The 15,529-nt window shown below is 40.0% G+C and overlaps 1 protein-coding gene and 1 long non-coding RNA gene across 3 annotated transcripts in view; one reads left to right on the top strand and one right to left on the bottom strand.

Moving 5' to 3' along the window:
• Positions 1-15,529, bottom strand: part of ahrra (aryl-hydrocarbon receptor repressor a) — a 69,325-nt gene that overhangs the window by 13,764 nt on the left and 40,032 nt on the right. For both annotated transcript variants that reach the window (XM_067486582.1, XM_067486581.1), the window contains exon 4: positions 5,213-5,331. In XM_067486582.1, the coding sequence (XP_067342683.1) occupies positions 5,213-5,331 (119 nt within the window). The remainder of the gene's footprint in view (positions 1-5,212; positions 5,332-15,529) is intronic.
• Positions 709-13,648, top strand: LOC137104831 (uncharacterized). Its single transcript, XR_010911746.1, has 5 exons — positions 709-936; positions 1,051-1,176; positions 7,380-7,497; positions 8,676-8,775; positions 13,052-13,648. It is a non-coding gene; the product is annotated as an uncharacterized lncRNA (long non-coding RNA).

A 15,529-nucleotide genomic window follows, 5' to 3' on the forward strand; every position in this document is an offset into this window, starting at 1 on the left:
AAAGAGATGAGTGGTGAATTCAGGGCAGCTTATGCAGCCAACAAAGTCAAAGAAACAACTGAACAACACAACCAACTGAATTTCATCTGTGCCATCTTTGCCAGGCTAACGTGGGAGGGCAGGATTCACATTTAGCATACAGCCAGCAGTGACACAGTCAAATGGTTCTATTTATGAGCCAACTATGGCTACTCTAATTACTGTACAATTATTTCCTTTAAAGCAGAGACAAAATGCAGTCAGAATCTGACTTGACTTAGACTTTTTATAGCGCAGTGTTGAAATGAGATGCTTCTCTGTAGAGCAAATAGCAATAAAAATGGAACAAAAGATAGAACACCACAACAACTCGAGTACGAATGAAAAACAGATGGTCATGAAGCTGAGGGGACTGACTAATATTTGCTGATTAGTTATGCAAAAAATGTCTTATAAAAGTATATTTCTGAAACATGCTATTTTTAAAAAGTTAACTTGCAGATGATGTACACACCAATATGCTATCCTTTGAACTTATGTATTTCATAAGTGAAAAACTTTGATAATTAAGTCTGTTTGACTGGTAACATGCTTTGATTTATGATCTCAAACCCGCTGATTAAAAGCAGAGAAACTCCGCACACAAACACAGCCTCACTCCCATGTTCCCTTTCTACACACACGCACATACACAAGGGGGAATAGACAAGTGTTGATTAAAAAGAACATTTCAAATAAATACACAACTGGTTTCAGTCAAGTATGGAGGGCTGGACAGATGGAGCGGTGGAGAAAAAGGAAGGCAACGGAAGGAGACGTGGAAAAGAGGGAGAGGTCGTCCAGTGTGTGCGCGCAGCTGTGGTAGCGTGACAACTGCAAGGCTACTTCAGTTGCGTGACTCCCGCTGCCAGAGTCTGTCACCTCTGTTTTACTGCGAAACTATGCAGGTCTTCCCTGGTGAGTGTGTGTGTGTATTTTACGTAGTATTTATCCCTGTGGCCTCTAAATTCCCACTCAAACTCACTTTGCTTTTATGTCTTCTTCTCTCCCTGTTTCACTTTCTTCTAACAGTGATCTGATGGCCTTAGCGAGCAGTGCAATGCTGTGCTCTGCTCACTGCACACATGCCACATTAACCACACAATGTGCTACGATCCTTGTCTGTCAACAGAGCAATTTATATCTGCAAATCCAGAGGTATGTGAAGACTCTGATACGACAGGATCGGGAAAATGTATATAAGGGAATGATAGAGACGGGGGCCGGAGAGGGGGAGCTGACCAAGGTTGTCAGTGATATGGATGTAGATGTTGTTTGACAAGTTTAACTGCCACATTTTGTTGACATCTAGTGGGGGTGGGGTGACCCTTTTCACTAAAACACACACACACACACACACCTTTCTCGCGCAAAGGGTCAAAGGGTAAAAAAAAAAAAAAAAAGTCCACTTTGGTGTGAAAGGTGATTTGGGATCATAACATTTTAATATATTCTTTTAAGTATACTTCATATATTGGACACTGTTACTGTGTAGATTTGTTGCAGTATACGCAGAGCAAATCTATTTAATTTATTCATAGTGCATTTATTAAAGCAGTAAATTTAGTCAAAGAATTTCACTGTGATTTTATCTGTGATCTAATGAAAATCATCTGGGATAAGTCTGGCATCATCTGGCAGTGTAGCTTTCTGTTAAGAACAGAGCCTATAGCTGTAACATCACATGTCATCTATGTACACTGTCCTGGTATTATACAGTGCAGATACAGAACCTGTGTTCATCCAGCATGAGGAGACTGAACCTCAAAAGGACAGGTTCCCAGTTTTTCAGGTTGGTGTTAAAACAGCATGAAGATGTCCACATTAAATATAATACAAGTATTTCATGCTTTAACCACTTATCAAGTTCATATCAGGCCAGGACACTAAGTTTTTTTTTCTGGTAAAATAAAGGTTAAATTAAAAGAAAAAACAACAACTACTTATTCTGTGCAAAAATGTATTGTAATTCTCTATTCTAAAACTAATATGAGGCTTTAGCAGTCTGAGTTATTCAAATCAAGTAAACATTGTCCACAGTTCAAGTATGTTGAGTTACAGTGAAATTAAAATGTCAAAATGGGGAAGTTTTGTGTTTGTGTAAAAAGGCTCCAAGTTTGGAAGATATTCACCTAAAGCTGCAGTATGTTACATTCTTCAGATGTTTGTAGAAATGACCCATAACTTATCTCAAAGAGGAGAGGTGGTCTTACAGGACAACACTGAGTGTACAGCAAAGAGATTTACTTCTAAAGGTTTTTAAGTGAGGCTCATTCTTTGCACCTATCAGAGAAGGGCACGTCCACATAGTGACGGGAAAGGGAACCGTGTAAATCACTGAGGTCCCACCAGACACCATGGACTTTAACACAGTGTCAGTATTAGACATCTAGGGTGGGCTACAGCTACTCAGCTTCATCCCCACTTGAGAAAAAATTGAGAGCATGTACTATAAAGTACCCTTAGTCTTAGTGCGATTTAACGAACATGTCCAAACAATGGATAGAAAATTTACATATAAACATGTTCCACAAAGCCGTAAAAGGAATTTAAGTTTGGTTAATTTAGGTTTATTTACCCTGTTAACCTTTCACCATTTCTATATTAAGTCAGTGAAATGTCACAAGAAATGTCTGCAACATGTTTTTGAAGGACTGTGACATTTTTACTCAGCTTAACACTTTGGACTTGACACCTGAGAGTGTGGGCAGACAAACACTGCTATATTTTTAGGTTCATTACTGTAATATTTTTCTCCCAAATGCAAGAGCAAATAAATTGAATGCAGATGGATGCTGCTCATTTATTTTTCACATGTCCGAAAACATTACTGGAACATTTGAAATTATTATGTTAAAACAGAACAGTCCAGTTGGATTTACGGATTTTACAGATACGGAACTGGAAAGAACAAAAAAACAAAACAACTTTTAATTATAATCATTATTATTCTGTTTTTGTTATAAAAAAAACAGCCAACCACACCCAAACAGCACTTGTCCTTCTAAAAGTACAAAAGAGGGAAAAAAGTACTGGACGCTGTTTTTGTATGTTTTCTCCACTCACATTTCCCTCAGTTCCTCACATACTAAAGCCTTTAGGTAATGGAAACAGGCACCTGCTGTCGGCCTTCTCCACCACATATCTGCAACAACGGACACCCCCCGGCTGCCATAACTGCCCCTGGGACACTAAAAGCTTTGACTTAGAAATTGTAAGAGGCGCTTTGCACGTAGAGCCCAAAATATACGTTCACAGGATTTGGAGAAAGGGGAGAGGAGGGGAAGGTTGTTTGGTGGTTGGGCTGCCTGGTCTCACTGTTTCGACAGGGCTCCTTTGGTTTTCTGCTGTTAAAGTGAGTTGAAAGCAGAAATGAGGAGGTCATGACCAACACTGAGATGTTTTGCTACACATCCTATCTTGATATATTGACAGATATTTTTAAGTTTTGGATACGAGGCGATTCAATTCAATTCAATTCAAACAAGAAGCATGAGTTTTAATTTTCAGAATAAAACAACAGAATCTCACTTTTAGTTTTTGTTCATAGTATCAGACTTGCTTTAGGCTTGCTGTCACATCGACACTCATTGGAATAGCTTGAAAATTCGCCATGGAATTTGGTGCAGATATTTATAAGGGAAAAAGTATAATTTCAAAGGTCTTCGCAGTGTTTCCAACTTAGCCACACTGTCACTATATTTAGCGAGTTTTCAGACCCTTCTAGCGACTCTTTTTTTAAAAAAAGAGACTAGCAACAAATCTAGCCACTTTTTTCTGGTGTTATTGGAGACTCTGGCATAAAAGCATGTATCGTTCTGACTCTTCTCAAAGAGCAGCAGATGCTGCCATAGGTCCAAAGGTGGCCCAAACTTTGTGCCATGCAGCAGCTGCAGTCAGAGAAGGAAATGTTCACCCCTCCGCTGTATCCAGACTGCAAATGAAATGAATCACGCATGCACGGAGCCCTGACTGTACCCCAGGGCGTAAATGTAGAATTAAATGTAGAATTTTCTTTGTCTGAAATAAATCACTGCACAATCTTATTTTTTTTTATAAACAAACAAAAGAAAAAGCAGTTTTGCCAGTCCCATGCTTGAATAAATGAGGAGGGCTGGAATTGGGACGTTAAAAAAAAAAAACAAGAATCGACAGAGAAAGTTTATTTGTAGTTCAAAACATACTTTTGTGTTTTAACTCACTTTTTTCTCTCTCCCACAATGTCCATTACAATAACATGCACATGGTCAATTATGCAAATTATGTGATGGCGCCATTTAGCGACTTCTAGCGACTTCTAGGGCCGCCAATAGCTACTTTCCCTACTGAGGAGTTGGCAACACTGTTATATTGACAAATAACTGTATCTTTAAAGATCATCTGATTTTGCCTCTAGTGCCTATTGGATGGGCTGCTTTAGAAATTGGGTACAGATGAACTGTAATCGCTCAACCGAATGTTAAAAAAAAAATGGAATGAAACACACAATCTATTGTGCATTTCATTTGCGTCAGATGTACGAGAATTCTCACGTACGTAAGAAGTGCAATCCCAGGAAACACACATACACATACAATTAACTGTCTCTCTAAAGATCCAGTCACTATAACAACTGATGCACAGTTTGCTGTGAGGCCCCAGAACAGGTTGAGTCACGCAACAGGAGGCAGGACATCATCATGGTCAATCTAGCCTTTTGTTTACTTTCCCACCGAGACATCCAAACATGTTAACAGAAGCATCAGTGGACCAGCTCTGTTCTGCACGTGTGCATTCACAGTAGTTGCTCAATGTGCAGTGTCCTAATTTGTTGTTTGACACATACACACATTTATTTTTGGAGTCTTAGCCTAACCTTAACTAAAACCAGTCCTTACCTAACACTAACCTTACCCTAACCATAAACCATGTCGTCACTCGGAAATTCTCTTCTGTATGTAATGGGCCCCGCATCTGGTCCACACAAGTTTGCATGCTCCTTTTTTGTCTTTCGAGGAATTAAACAACATTTCTTCCTGTGGTTTATGTAAAATATTCAAGGTCAACTGGCTGCTGTGGATACAAGCTAGTCAGCCCTTTAGCACTGGTGATGCTACGCTGTGAGACAACATTATTGGCTTAGGATAGTTTTTGGATACACATGACAAAATCTGACACGGATACACATACAAACAGGAGCCATGTGGTTTCTTACTTCCAGGACGAGGCTGCTTTCATTCACGGTGGCACCCAGTGGAAGGCTCTCTTTCTTGGGCTCAGGGTTAGATGATGGTGTGCTAATGACGTGCTTCCTGGAGGTTTTCTCTTGGCTCACTATAAAAAAGGGAAAGGTCAGAGAAAATCAGTGGACACAATTGACTTCTTTCGGTTCAAACAACAAGTGTCTCTGTGATATGGCAGTGAGCGAGTTGGACCAACATTCAAACATGTGGCGGACACATTAATACTATCAGTCTCCTTTTGCATTTCACTAATGCCAGTTATTAGACTGTGCAGTAGGTCTAGAGGATTTCATAACTTTACAGGATTCCTCTCACACGATACAGCACTGTAGTACAGAGCGAGAAAGCAGACAGTTTCAATGAAGGAACATAAATAAAGGAGCCAATCATTTGTGCTTTGTCCTTTTTTTTAATCCAACATGATGTTTTATATGTGTCATTATATTTATAATAATGCAATGAGAAAAGTATTTTTCCTTCCACCCATTTAACATTGTTTTTCCAGAACTTGCACAGGTCAAATGATACATATACTTTAGTCTTTCTGGAATTAAACTTGGCAGCTCAAACAAAAAAAAAAAAAGCATTGAATCAATCAACCTTTTCCTTCAGAGAACCCAGGTTTCAGACGTGTGACTCTCATTAGAGCAGCTTCACACTTGACTGCAAATGCCCAGGTGCATGCTGAAGGTCATAGTATGATAAAGTGAATAGATCCTCTTCATCAACAAAGCGTAGAGAGGCTCGTGTGAGGTCCCCAAACCAGGCGCCTTGAACTCCAGTCCACAAAAATCACCACTAGTAATTTAGGCCAAGAACTACTGTGTTTGATTCCCCATAAATTTAATAAACCATAAACCTAATTTGCATTTTTTTTTTAAATTCATGTGGTATTGCGCAAATGTTTAAGTAGTTCTATTAAATACCGAAAAAGGTAAAGGACTTAATTATTTGCAGCGCACAACACCCTCCTTAGACCATCTGTTCAGATCAACAAACATTTACCCAAAAGAAACTTCACCAGGGAAAAGAAAGACAGGTACAACCCCAGAGTGAGTAGTATGGTGTTTCAACAGCGGAGAACATTTCAATATGGAGAAACAAAATAATTAAACTGAGACAAGCTTCATCTCTGCTGACGTATTCTTGAGAAAACTGTTAAAACTTTCCAGATCTCCAGATCCAGTGCTGCTGCTCTGTAGCTGAGCCCATGTGTCTGAACTCTTCAACAATGTCATGTCTTTACACTCTTCAGTACACATCTCCTCTGCATCATCTGATATTAACGAACATTTACTGTACAGCTCCATCCAAGACATCAGCATGATGTAAAGTATGTTGTGTTCTACCTCCTACCAGCCAGCGTGGGTATATGAGCCCTTATCCTACAGGACAGAAGAACATGTCACATGTCCACTTGTGACGTGTGTGGAGATGCATGTTTGCGTGTTTCTCTTGTGGGTGTGCTGTGAGGGGGCATGTGGTTCAATCCAAGAGATCAGCCCTTTGCTGTCCATCTGTAGCAAGCACAGATTAGTCACGCAACACACACACTAACACACACACAGCTTAAGTAATGTAATGTATATACCATATGTATCATCTGATGCTTGCATAGTTACCACCCCCACCGAATAACCCCATTACAGCTTCTACTCTCTAGCTATGCTTCTTCTACCTTTCCTCATCTTTCCAACCTGATTGTGGTGATCAACCAAGAAGTGCACAATACTGAGAGTTTCCTCTGTTCTTAATTCCACTCTCAAAAATGCTAATGCATACTTTTTTCAACCATGCAATTTTTTTAAATTTTTTTTTTACTTTCTTCCTTTTAACAGCAGTTTTCCTCAAGTTAGGCATTGAAATAAAAGACCAAAATATCAAATCTGGTTAAAGGCTAAAGAGAGCATTGACAGACAGCTCCCTAAACTCATGAGTGCCAGTAATAATTTTAAGTATTTTGTCATCACTTCTTCTAGGTGCAAACACATATAGACAAACAGACAGCCGCACACATTCTCTTCAGTCACCACAATATCATCCGAGCAGTGGAAAACCACTGCAGTGAGAAATAAATCTAATAAGCGTCTTTATTTTCCTCCTTCAACACCTGATGTATTTTTGTTTTCTCTCTTACAGCAGCTTTTGGAGAGGATGCAGCGTCAGGAAAGACAAACATACGAGATGATTAATTATCGGGCTCAGCACTTCCTCTGCCAACAATACAGGCTTTATTCATCACTGCTCATGTCTTCAGGTTTGCTTTTCTTTGCCTCTATTTTCTCCCCCTCTCTGCTCCAAAAAGGAAAACAGAGTAGGTAATGGTGAGGCGTCCATGTGCTCTGTGTGAGGACAGGCTATTAAGTAAAAAGTGACAAGAAGTGGGATGTAGATGCTGCCAAGGCGGCTGAGGCTGGTCTTTCGTTTGGCTGGCCAGGTCTTTCCTTCAACGTCCAAAATATAGGGACCACCCACCAAATAGTAATCGACAGTGGGCCTCAATTTGCACAAATTTTGCCACAGTCGGAAAAGTGAATATGAAGTCAATAATGGCGAGAGAAGACTTTGATTTCTTGAAATGATATCGTAAAAGTGAGTTTGGTGCACAGAGCAAAGTGAGAAAAGTCCTATAAACAAACAAAATGTGAATAGAATTAAGAGTAAAGGGAAAATTTATTTATTCCTCATGTACAAATGTTTAACTACCACTCTTTGCTGGTAACTAGGCATGAGTACACACAAAATAAAAAATAGTGTGTGAGTGTGTTCACTGCCTATGTGAGATTATTATGTATTCATTGTGGCAGCCTCTAGGGGGTGAGGTGCGTTTGACTGGTGTTTACCATCACAGCCAGAGTGTATTTTATCCGTTTTCAGTACCCTGTCCTCTGAAGCTACTTCCTCCCACACTACCAGCAACAGACAAAAAAAAAGGGAAATATGAAGTGAACAGAAGAAGAAAAAAAAAAGGAAAATCTGCGTTTTGAAAATAAATTTTTGCTGCCACAAAACACATGAGGTAAAAGAAATCGATGATGTGCGGTTAATTTAACAAGCCATCCACAGAGAAAATTGTTTAAATTAGCTCCATATTGACCAATAACACAACATAATATATGAAATACACAGTAATACATATTAATAGACATAATATTATAATGTTTAACAAACATAGGGAGTCATTCTTCTGTCTTATGACTGCTATTATGAGAACACTTTGTTAATAATTCCACTTTTTTAAGTGACATTTTTTAAAATTGAAACAAGTAATGGAGTATTATTTATATGTATAATAAGTAAAAAAAAATCCTTAGTCCCCCACAGCTAATATTATTTAGTTGTGTCCAGACGAAGGGGAGTTTTAAAACACATTCACTTTGCCGATCTGCTCTCTGTCTTCTTGATAAAACCAGTGTGGGTGAAATCTTTTGGCAGATGATGCTCCGCTGTGTGTTAAGCTCACACTGAAGATTGAGGACCTGAAACATGCGAGTGCTGTGCTGCACAGTGATCCCTCCCCTCCCACAAGGCTTGCGTGAGTAGAGAAAGCTCTGTGTGTGGGTTACGGCACAGTGAGGACCAGTTTTAAGTTTCTACTACTCAAGTGAGGAAATTCTGACAATGAGGACGATCCTCAAATGGTCGCAGCTCTTCACAGGGTTTTTTCAGAGTTAAGACTTTGTTTTAGGGTTATGCATTAGGTTGGGATGGTTAGAGTTAGGGTAAGGACTGTGTGTGTGTGTGTGTGTGTGTGTGTGTGTGTATACGTGTGCAATGATGTTGAGTTGCCTTACAGCCACCTCCTTTGCCTATTCCCACCCCCTTCCCTCTAAGCTCTTCTCGCTCTCTCTCTCTCTCTCTTTCGCTCTCTCTCTCTCTCCAGAGACACAGGAAAGAGCAACACCAACACACACACACAAACAGAAAGAGAGAGAGAGAGAGAGAGAGAGAGAGAGAAGCTGGATGATCAAGAGCCCGTTGTCACGCGAGCGAGCAGTCTGTCAATCTCCCCCACCCCTTCCTTCTGACAAGCTGCTGGCGCTCGGCCAAGGCCTTGCGTGCAAGCCTGCGAGCCACATTAGCCCATAAAGAATTTCATAATAGCAACAGCTGTTAAATATTGATGACTGCTGGTAAGTGCTCAATGGTGCTCCACAAAAAGGTTAAGCCTGCACTGTAATGGAAGCTAATACTTCATTATGCCACAGATCAAATGTCCGGATCTCACCTCGTCCAAATTCAACTTTTAATATTTCAACTTTTTCTTGTTTTTGCAATGTGGTGAATAGAAAAAAAAAAAAAGTCACCAGAAGTAAGTTTTTACTAAAAACAAGAGCAGACTTTTCCCACCTGTTTAACTCTGCTCCAGATAGAAGCATTAAACGACACTGATTTGATTTTCCATCATCCTTGATGGTAATATTAACATTGGATTGAAGTCTATAATCTTTCTGTTTTGGATGACAACGATTTGTTTCCCCCTGTGACATATAAGATTACATTTGAAGGGATACGCTGCCTGGATTTAGAGCAATTCTCGTTGGCCTGTAACAAAGCAACTTCTATAAAAGAAAACACTTGCGAAGGTGAGGAGGGCAGGAATCACAAATATTCCTCTTTCAGAGAAGAATGTGAAGCGAGTGACTGATGTTTGTAGGGGACTGTGTGCATGTGGAAATCCTAGAAAAAAAACTTCCTGAATAGAAAATAAACAAAGGTGTTGGTTGTGCGCCTAGATACCAAAGTAAAGTGGAAGTGATATTATGACAAAGCAAACGGGATCACACAGAATGGAGGTTGGGACGTAAACTCAATTGTTTCCACTTCTCTGTTTTGCTTGGCAAACAGACACGACAGTCACCATGTTGTAGACGAGTAATGTGCCTCTACACAAGGCCTCAGGTCAAACAGACTCGTATGGCAACTCTTCTACAGCACTGACACTGCTACTGTATGTGGCGTCACTACATGGTGAAAGCCATCATGAAACTATTGCCACACACACACACACACACACACACACACACACACACACACACACACACACACACACACAATTACATCAATCATAATATGAAACTTGTCAAACTGCTACTATAAATAGTACATAACTGATTGGGCTGCACATGTTTTATGTGAGCACAATGTTTGTTTCTGGGAATATTGCTTTTCTGATGAACCCATTGACAGAGCAACACATACAGAGCCAGTCAAAGGGCTGTTTAAACACACGCTCAATTCAGCTTGTCAAGCCTTAAGAAAGTTAACCACAACATAAGGCCATCGTGGTGCAATATTTACACAGACAATTAGAAAAACCAACAGAATGCAAATGGATAGATTGCTATGGAGAATGTGCTTCAGTGAGAAACGTGGACACACACACACAGACACACACACACACACACACACACACACACACACACACACACACACACACACAATAGCAGCATTCAAGCATGTGTTGCGTGAGATGAGCCAGTTATGCAGGAAAGCTTTTTTTTTTTTTTTTATTTGACTGTACCCAAATGAAAGCAACAGTGTGTTTTCCAACAGAGGACAACAAGACACTGCATGGTTTTTCTAAAGTTTCTAGGGATCACACGAATTCCACCACCCCAATGTCAGCTCAGCAGGGGGGTAAACTCAGGATATAAACTCCATCATGAGCCACATATATCCCAGTAATAACACTGATCTAGAGCCATACTGAGAACACAAATGTAAAAGAAAAGCAAACTGCTTCCACATTTTCAAAAACCAACAAAGCTAGTTGGGGGAGTGTTTTTTAAGGGAGTCAAGGCCATTTTTAGACATCTTCAACTTTCCAAAACTGTGTGGGGCTCGTTCTGTCTATCAGACACGTCAGAGTCTAGATGCATAAACCTGCATAAACATAAACTAAAGAAAAAAATAGTCAAAACTATAAAGGAATCTAATGTCCAACGTGCTATAACAACGTGCATGCAAAGGGGTCACTGTGTTCATTGTAAATTTACTGTTCTCCTGTCTAAACGCCAGCTCCTTGCATTCATTTCTAAAAAACTTCTCCTTGGATCCCTGTTTTGATGAAGGTTTGTGAGTCTCTAAAGGAGCAGGTGGTTAATTAGAGTTGCATTCAGGAAGTACACCTGGCCACAGTAAGTCTTCTATTTCTGTACTCACAACCTCTGCTGCATTTTTTCAAACGGTCTGAGAGTCAAAAGCTTTCGCTTCAACTGCAGCTTCATTCGCTACAGTAATTCTTTTTATTTTACTCAGTTTGACCTGTGCTCAATATTTCATTCCAAAAAGCACCAGCTTTGACTCGCCTGCTTATTCATACTGGAAAAGGAAATACTTGAGACGAGTCAAAGAACTCAGGAATAATTATTAGTTTTCTTCCCCTGTATTTTCGTCTTGCTGCATTCTTGCCTGAGAGTAGAGCCGAGGTTACAGACTGTGGTGCCACATACACCTCCACTTTAGCAAAAATGCTGGTTCCTTGTGTTGCGTGCCAACTAGTCTTGTTTAAATCATTCCAAATAACAGGGAGAGAGAACAAAAACAAGCCTTACATTATCCCTCCCCTCATTCTCCTCGCTGTTGGCCAGTAAAAAGCAACCATCACTTGTTCTGTGGTCCTTGTAAACAGAACATTCAACAGGTTTTCTGAAGAGAGAACCACAACTTTCATGATCTCTTTACCATTCTTTTTTTTTTTCCCCCGTCCATAACAGGAGGGTAATCTGTTAAAAAGATTATGGTGCCGTTTCGGCCCATTGAGGCAAATAATAATAGGCAGATGGCCCCTCAGGCAGAATCCATATGTGAAGGAAACTCCACTAATGCTGTAGCACGCAATGCTAAACAAATGCTATGGCTCTGTGGAAGGTGCACTTTACAGCTGCGCAAGTTGAGTTAATTGGCTACGTTTTTACTTAAAGAGAGATCATTTTAGTGCACAAAAAATTAAAGTTGTACTGAGTTAAATCAAGCCATCAAACTACTTATTAAAATTAGCTGAAACTCTACTGACACATATTGTTTCTGTTTTGCAAAAATGTTCTGTGTTGCGAAAAGATTCATTTTTCTCTTGTAAGCTTTGTGTCAATATGAGTCCGATGGGGATTAAAATATTTTCTTCATATGAGAAATCCCCTTTTCTTTTGACTGAAGCAGTTTCCACTGAAGTAGTAACACAGTAATACAGTATGTTCTTGGCACACACACGTGCGCACATACGCAGAAACCCCTATCGATGTGTAATTAAATGGGTGTGAGATGGCTAATGGTGTCCAGGGTTGAGGGGGATCAAGTGATAGGTGTGATGCTGATCATGCTTTATACATGAAAGCCATTAACTTGTCAGTCAGTAAACACTACCAGGGTGTTGTATATCCACTGTGCTTGTGTGGGCTCCTGTGTGTGACCAGGACCAATCTGGGAAGCTAGAGCCACGGCATTATGCAGTATTTAAGGCCTCCATCTCAGTTTAAGCCAACAGTTAGCCACAGTTCACACGGTTCCAAGCCTTTCATACCCCATAATCTGGGGGAAAACAATTGAATGCATCACTAGAAAAAATTATAGATTTAATGAAAGTCAGGATTTCACTACTAAACATGAGACTGACTGACACTCCAGACCCCTGTGCAAGTCTCCGCCTTATTTGATTTTACTTAGCATCACCTGTCAGCTTCACTTTAACATGAGTGGGTTTCACACCAACACAGCAATTTGGCCTCTGACAGAGCTAATTTATTAAGCGACACACTGAGCCAACAGTAATCTGATTATCTTTCTCTCATCACCTCATCCCTGTGTTGCAGGGTATTATCTTGGTGCTCACAGAAACATCTCATCAGCTGCCACATCAGGACCTCAACTGAGACGGGCAAAATTATGCTTGAACTGAAAACTAATTTACAAACACATGTTTGTAAGGTTTCCATACATAACATTGTTCACAGCAGTGATTTGTTTACACACTAAACATTTAACTAATAACTTAATTTTAGTTTTAAACAACTTGTATCATTAAGATGTTATTAATAGTTTTTGACATTTTCTATCTTGATGCCATCTATAATTTACAATATCTATATACAATATCTATATTTTTCCACAGTAATGATCAGCAGCTGGCAGCTCTTTAAAATCCCTGCTGCAGATGTGAGCTCTTGAAGGAAAGGTTCAAATGAATGAATGAGTGAAGTTGGTTCAGTGAGAAATCCTGTATTAGGTCTGAATACAGTGTGACTGTCCACTTTACATTGTCCCATCTGTGTGCCATTAAAATACTCTGATGTGAGCCTCTTTATTTGGACACTCTTTTCCCTGATCCCATTTAGCATAGGGAGGGATGCCATGCGTGTTTGGCATTGCCCAGCAGGTGATGTGTGTGTGTGTGTTTGTGCAAATGTGTGTTTGAGGGAAGGATATAGCAGGAGGGTGAAAGGCTTGATGGGCAGCGGTGTTGTGGTTTCACGCAAGCTTGCTAAAAGAGGCAATGTCAGGAGAGAGTCACGCATGGTAGGACTGATGCCACTCAGTCACCACTCAGCTTCCTGGCATCTGGTGTTAGCGTGATGCTACGAGTGTATATATATGTGACTGTGTGTTGTTTTATTCTCAACCAGCTGAAGAGATTTTTAGTATGTAAACAAACACCGACTTGTCTGCCGTCTCCAAACAGGTTGTCACTCACAAGAGGAAGGATTGTTCATAAAAAGCTGCTAACTGCTGTTTGTAGATGAAAAAAGAATGAATAAAAGCATAAATCTCAATTCTTGGAGATCATATTACCAGCATTAGAGATGGACTGAAGTATGTGTGGTTAACAACGCAAGTACAATGTCATCTCCTCTGTCTGTGAGCAGTAAAAAGGAAACGCAACGGTTTGCAAAAAAAATAAAAAATTAAAAATCATCTTTCTGTTCAACAAAATTGCCACCATGATGATGTTTTTGTAGGGAACATAACACATTGGATGGATTGTGCTCGAGTGAAACATATTTCTTTGGAAGAATAAAAACCTAGATTGATAAGGATTTGGTTGGGGTCACACTAGAGACCTGCGTTTGACTCCAGAGTCCCATGTGTGATAAGATTAAAGCTGGGGACATACTTAAGGACAGACAAAGACTGTCAAAGACAGTCACAGATTTCTAGTCTCTGACAGTCTGGAAGTAGAACACTCTTAACTACTTAGTAAAATAAATAAAATAAAATAATAATCACAGATGTAAAAGCGAGGACAACGAGTCTGCTGAGAGAAATGAAGGTAAAATCATTTTATAAAACAAGGCTACATTCAAGTACAGCTGAAGTTACTGTAGGTCTCCTCCTTTGTGACGTCATCGGTCGTTGGTACAGGTTATAAATATGAAACATGTTTAAACTAATCATTTTGAGAACGACTGGGTCTTAAGAGTAAAGACTAGAATCTTTAGACGGCACACAACAATGGCCTCTGCTGACTGTTACACCAACTAGGCTGGACTGCCGCTGACTAGGACCAACTCCTGCGATATCTTGAAGGATAAACATTTAATTAAGGGCCACATTCAAAACTGGTTCAAAGCAGTTTCCATCTGGGGAAATAGTACAGTACTAAGGTGCTTATACAGTATGTATGTACCAGTAAGTCTTGTTTGCTACAACTGCTTCTTTTCGTTACACATATCAAATTTCAGGGTAGTCACATTCCGGGAGAAATTTGATAGTGTGTGTGATGAACAGAGGTAGCAACCAAGACGTACTGATTTACATATGAGCATCTGATCATTGTATTAGGATTAGATAAAAAAAAAAACCTACACTATTCCTTTAATAGTCCTCCAACGATCACGTAGATTGTTAGTCTCAACCCTCATACGATCCATAACGGCTACTCTGGAAATAGCTTCCTGCTGTCAGCTGCCACACCCTCTATCATGGAAACAATCATAACCATTCAGGTCTGATTACAGTGTGGATAATACTGTATAGATCAGGAGTCTCCAACCTGAGAGCTACTTTTACAAAATGAAAATGGCCAAGAGATGTTTTGTAACATATATGTCGAGGTTTCCCTGGGCAAGACACTGAACCCCTAACAGCCCATTCCCCTCCCCGGCTGTGCAGTGCTGGTCCAAGCCCGGTAGAAATTGGAGAGGGTTGCGGCAGGAAGGGCAAATCAACATGCGGACAATGATCCGCTGTGGCGACGCTGAACTCACGGGATAAGCCGAAAGGACGACGTTCTCATAGCTTATTTCAACTCAAACAAGCTGATAAGCTGTTTTCGTGAACCTTTGCAAAATGTT

Source organism: Channa argus, chromosome 19, assembly GCF_033026475.1.
Source record: "Channa argus isolate prfri chromosome 19, Channa argus male v1.0, whole genome shotgun sequence".
NCBI classification, from domain to species: Eukaryota; Metazoa; Chordata; class Actinopteri; order Anabantiformes; family Channidae; genus Channa; species Channa argus.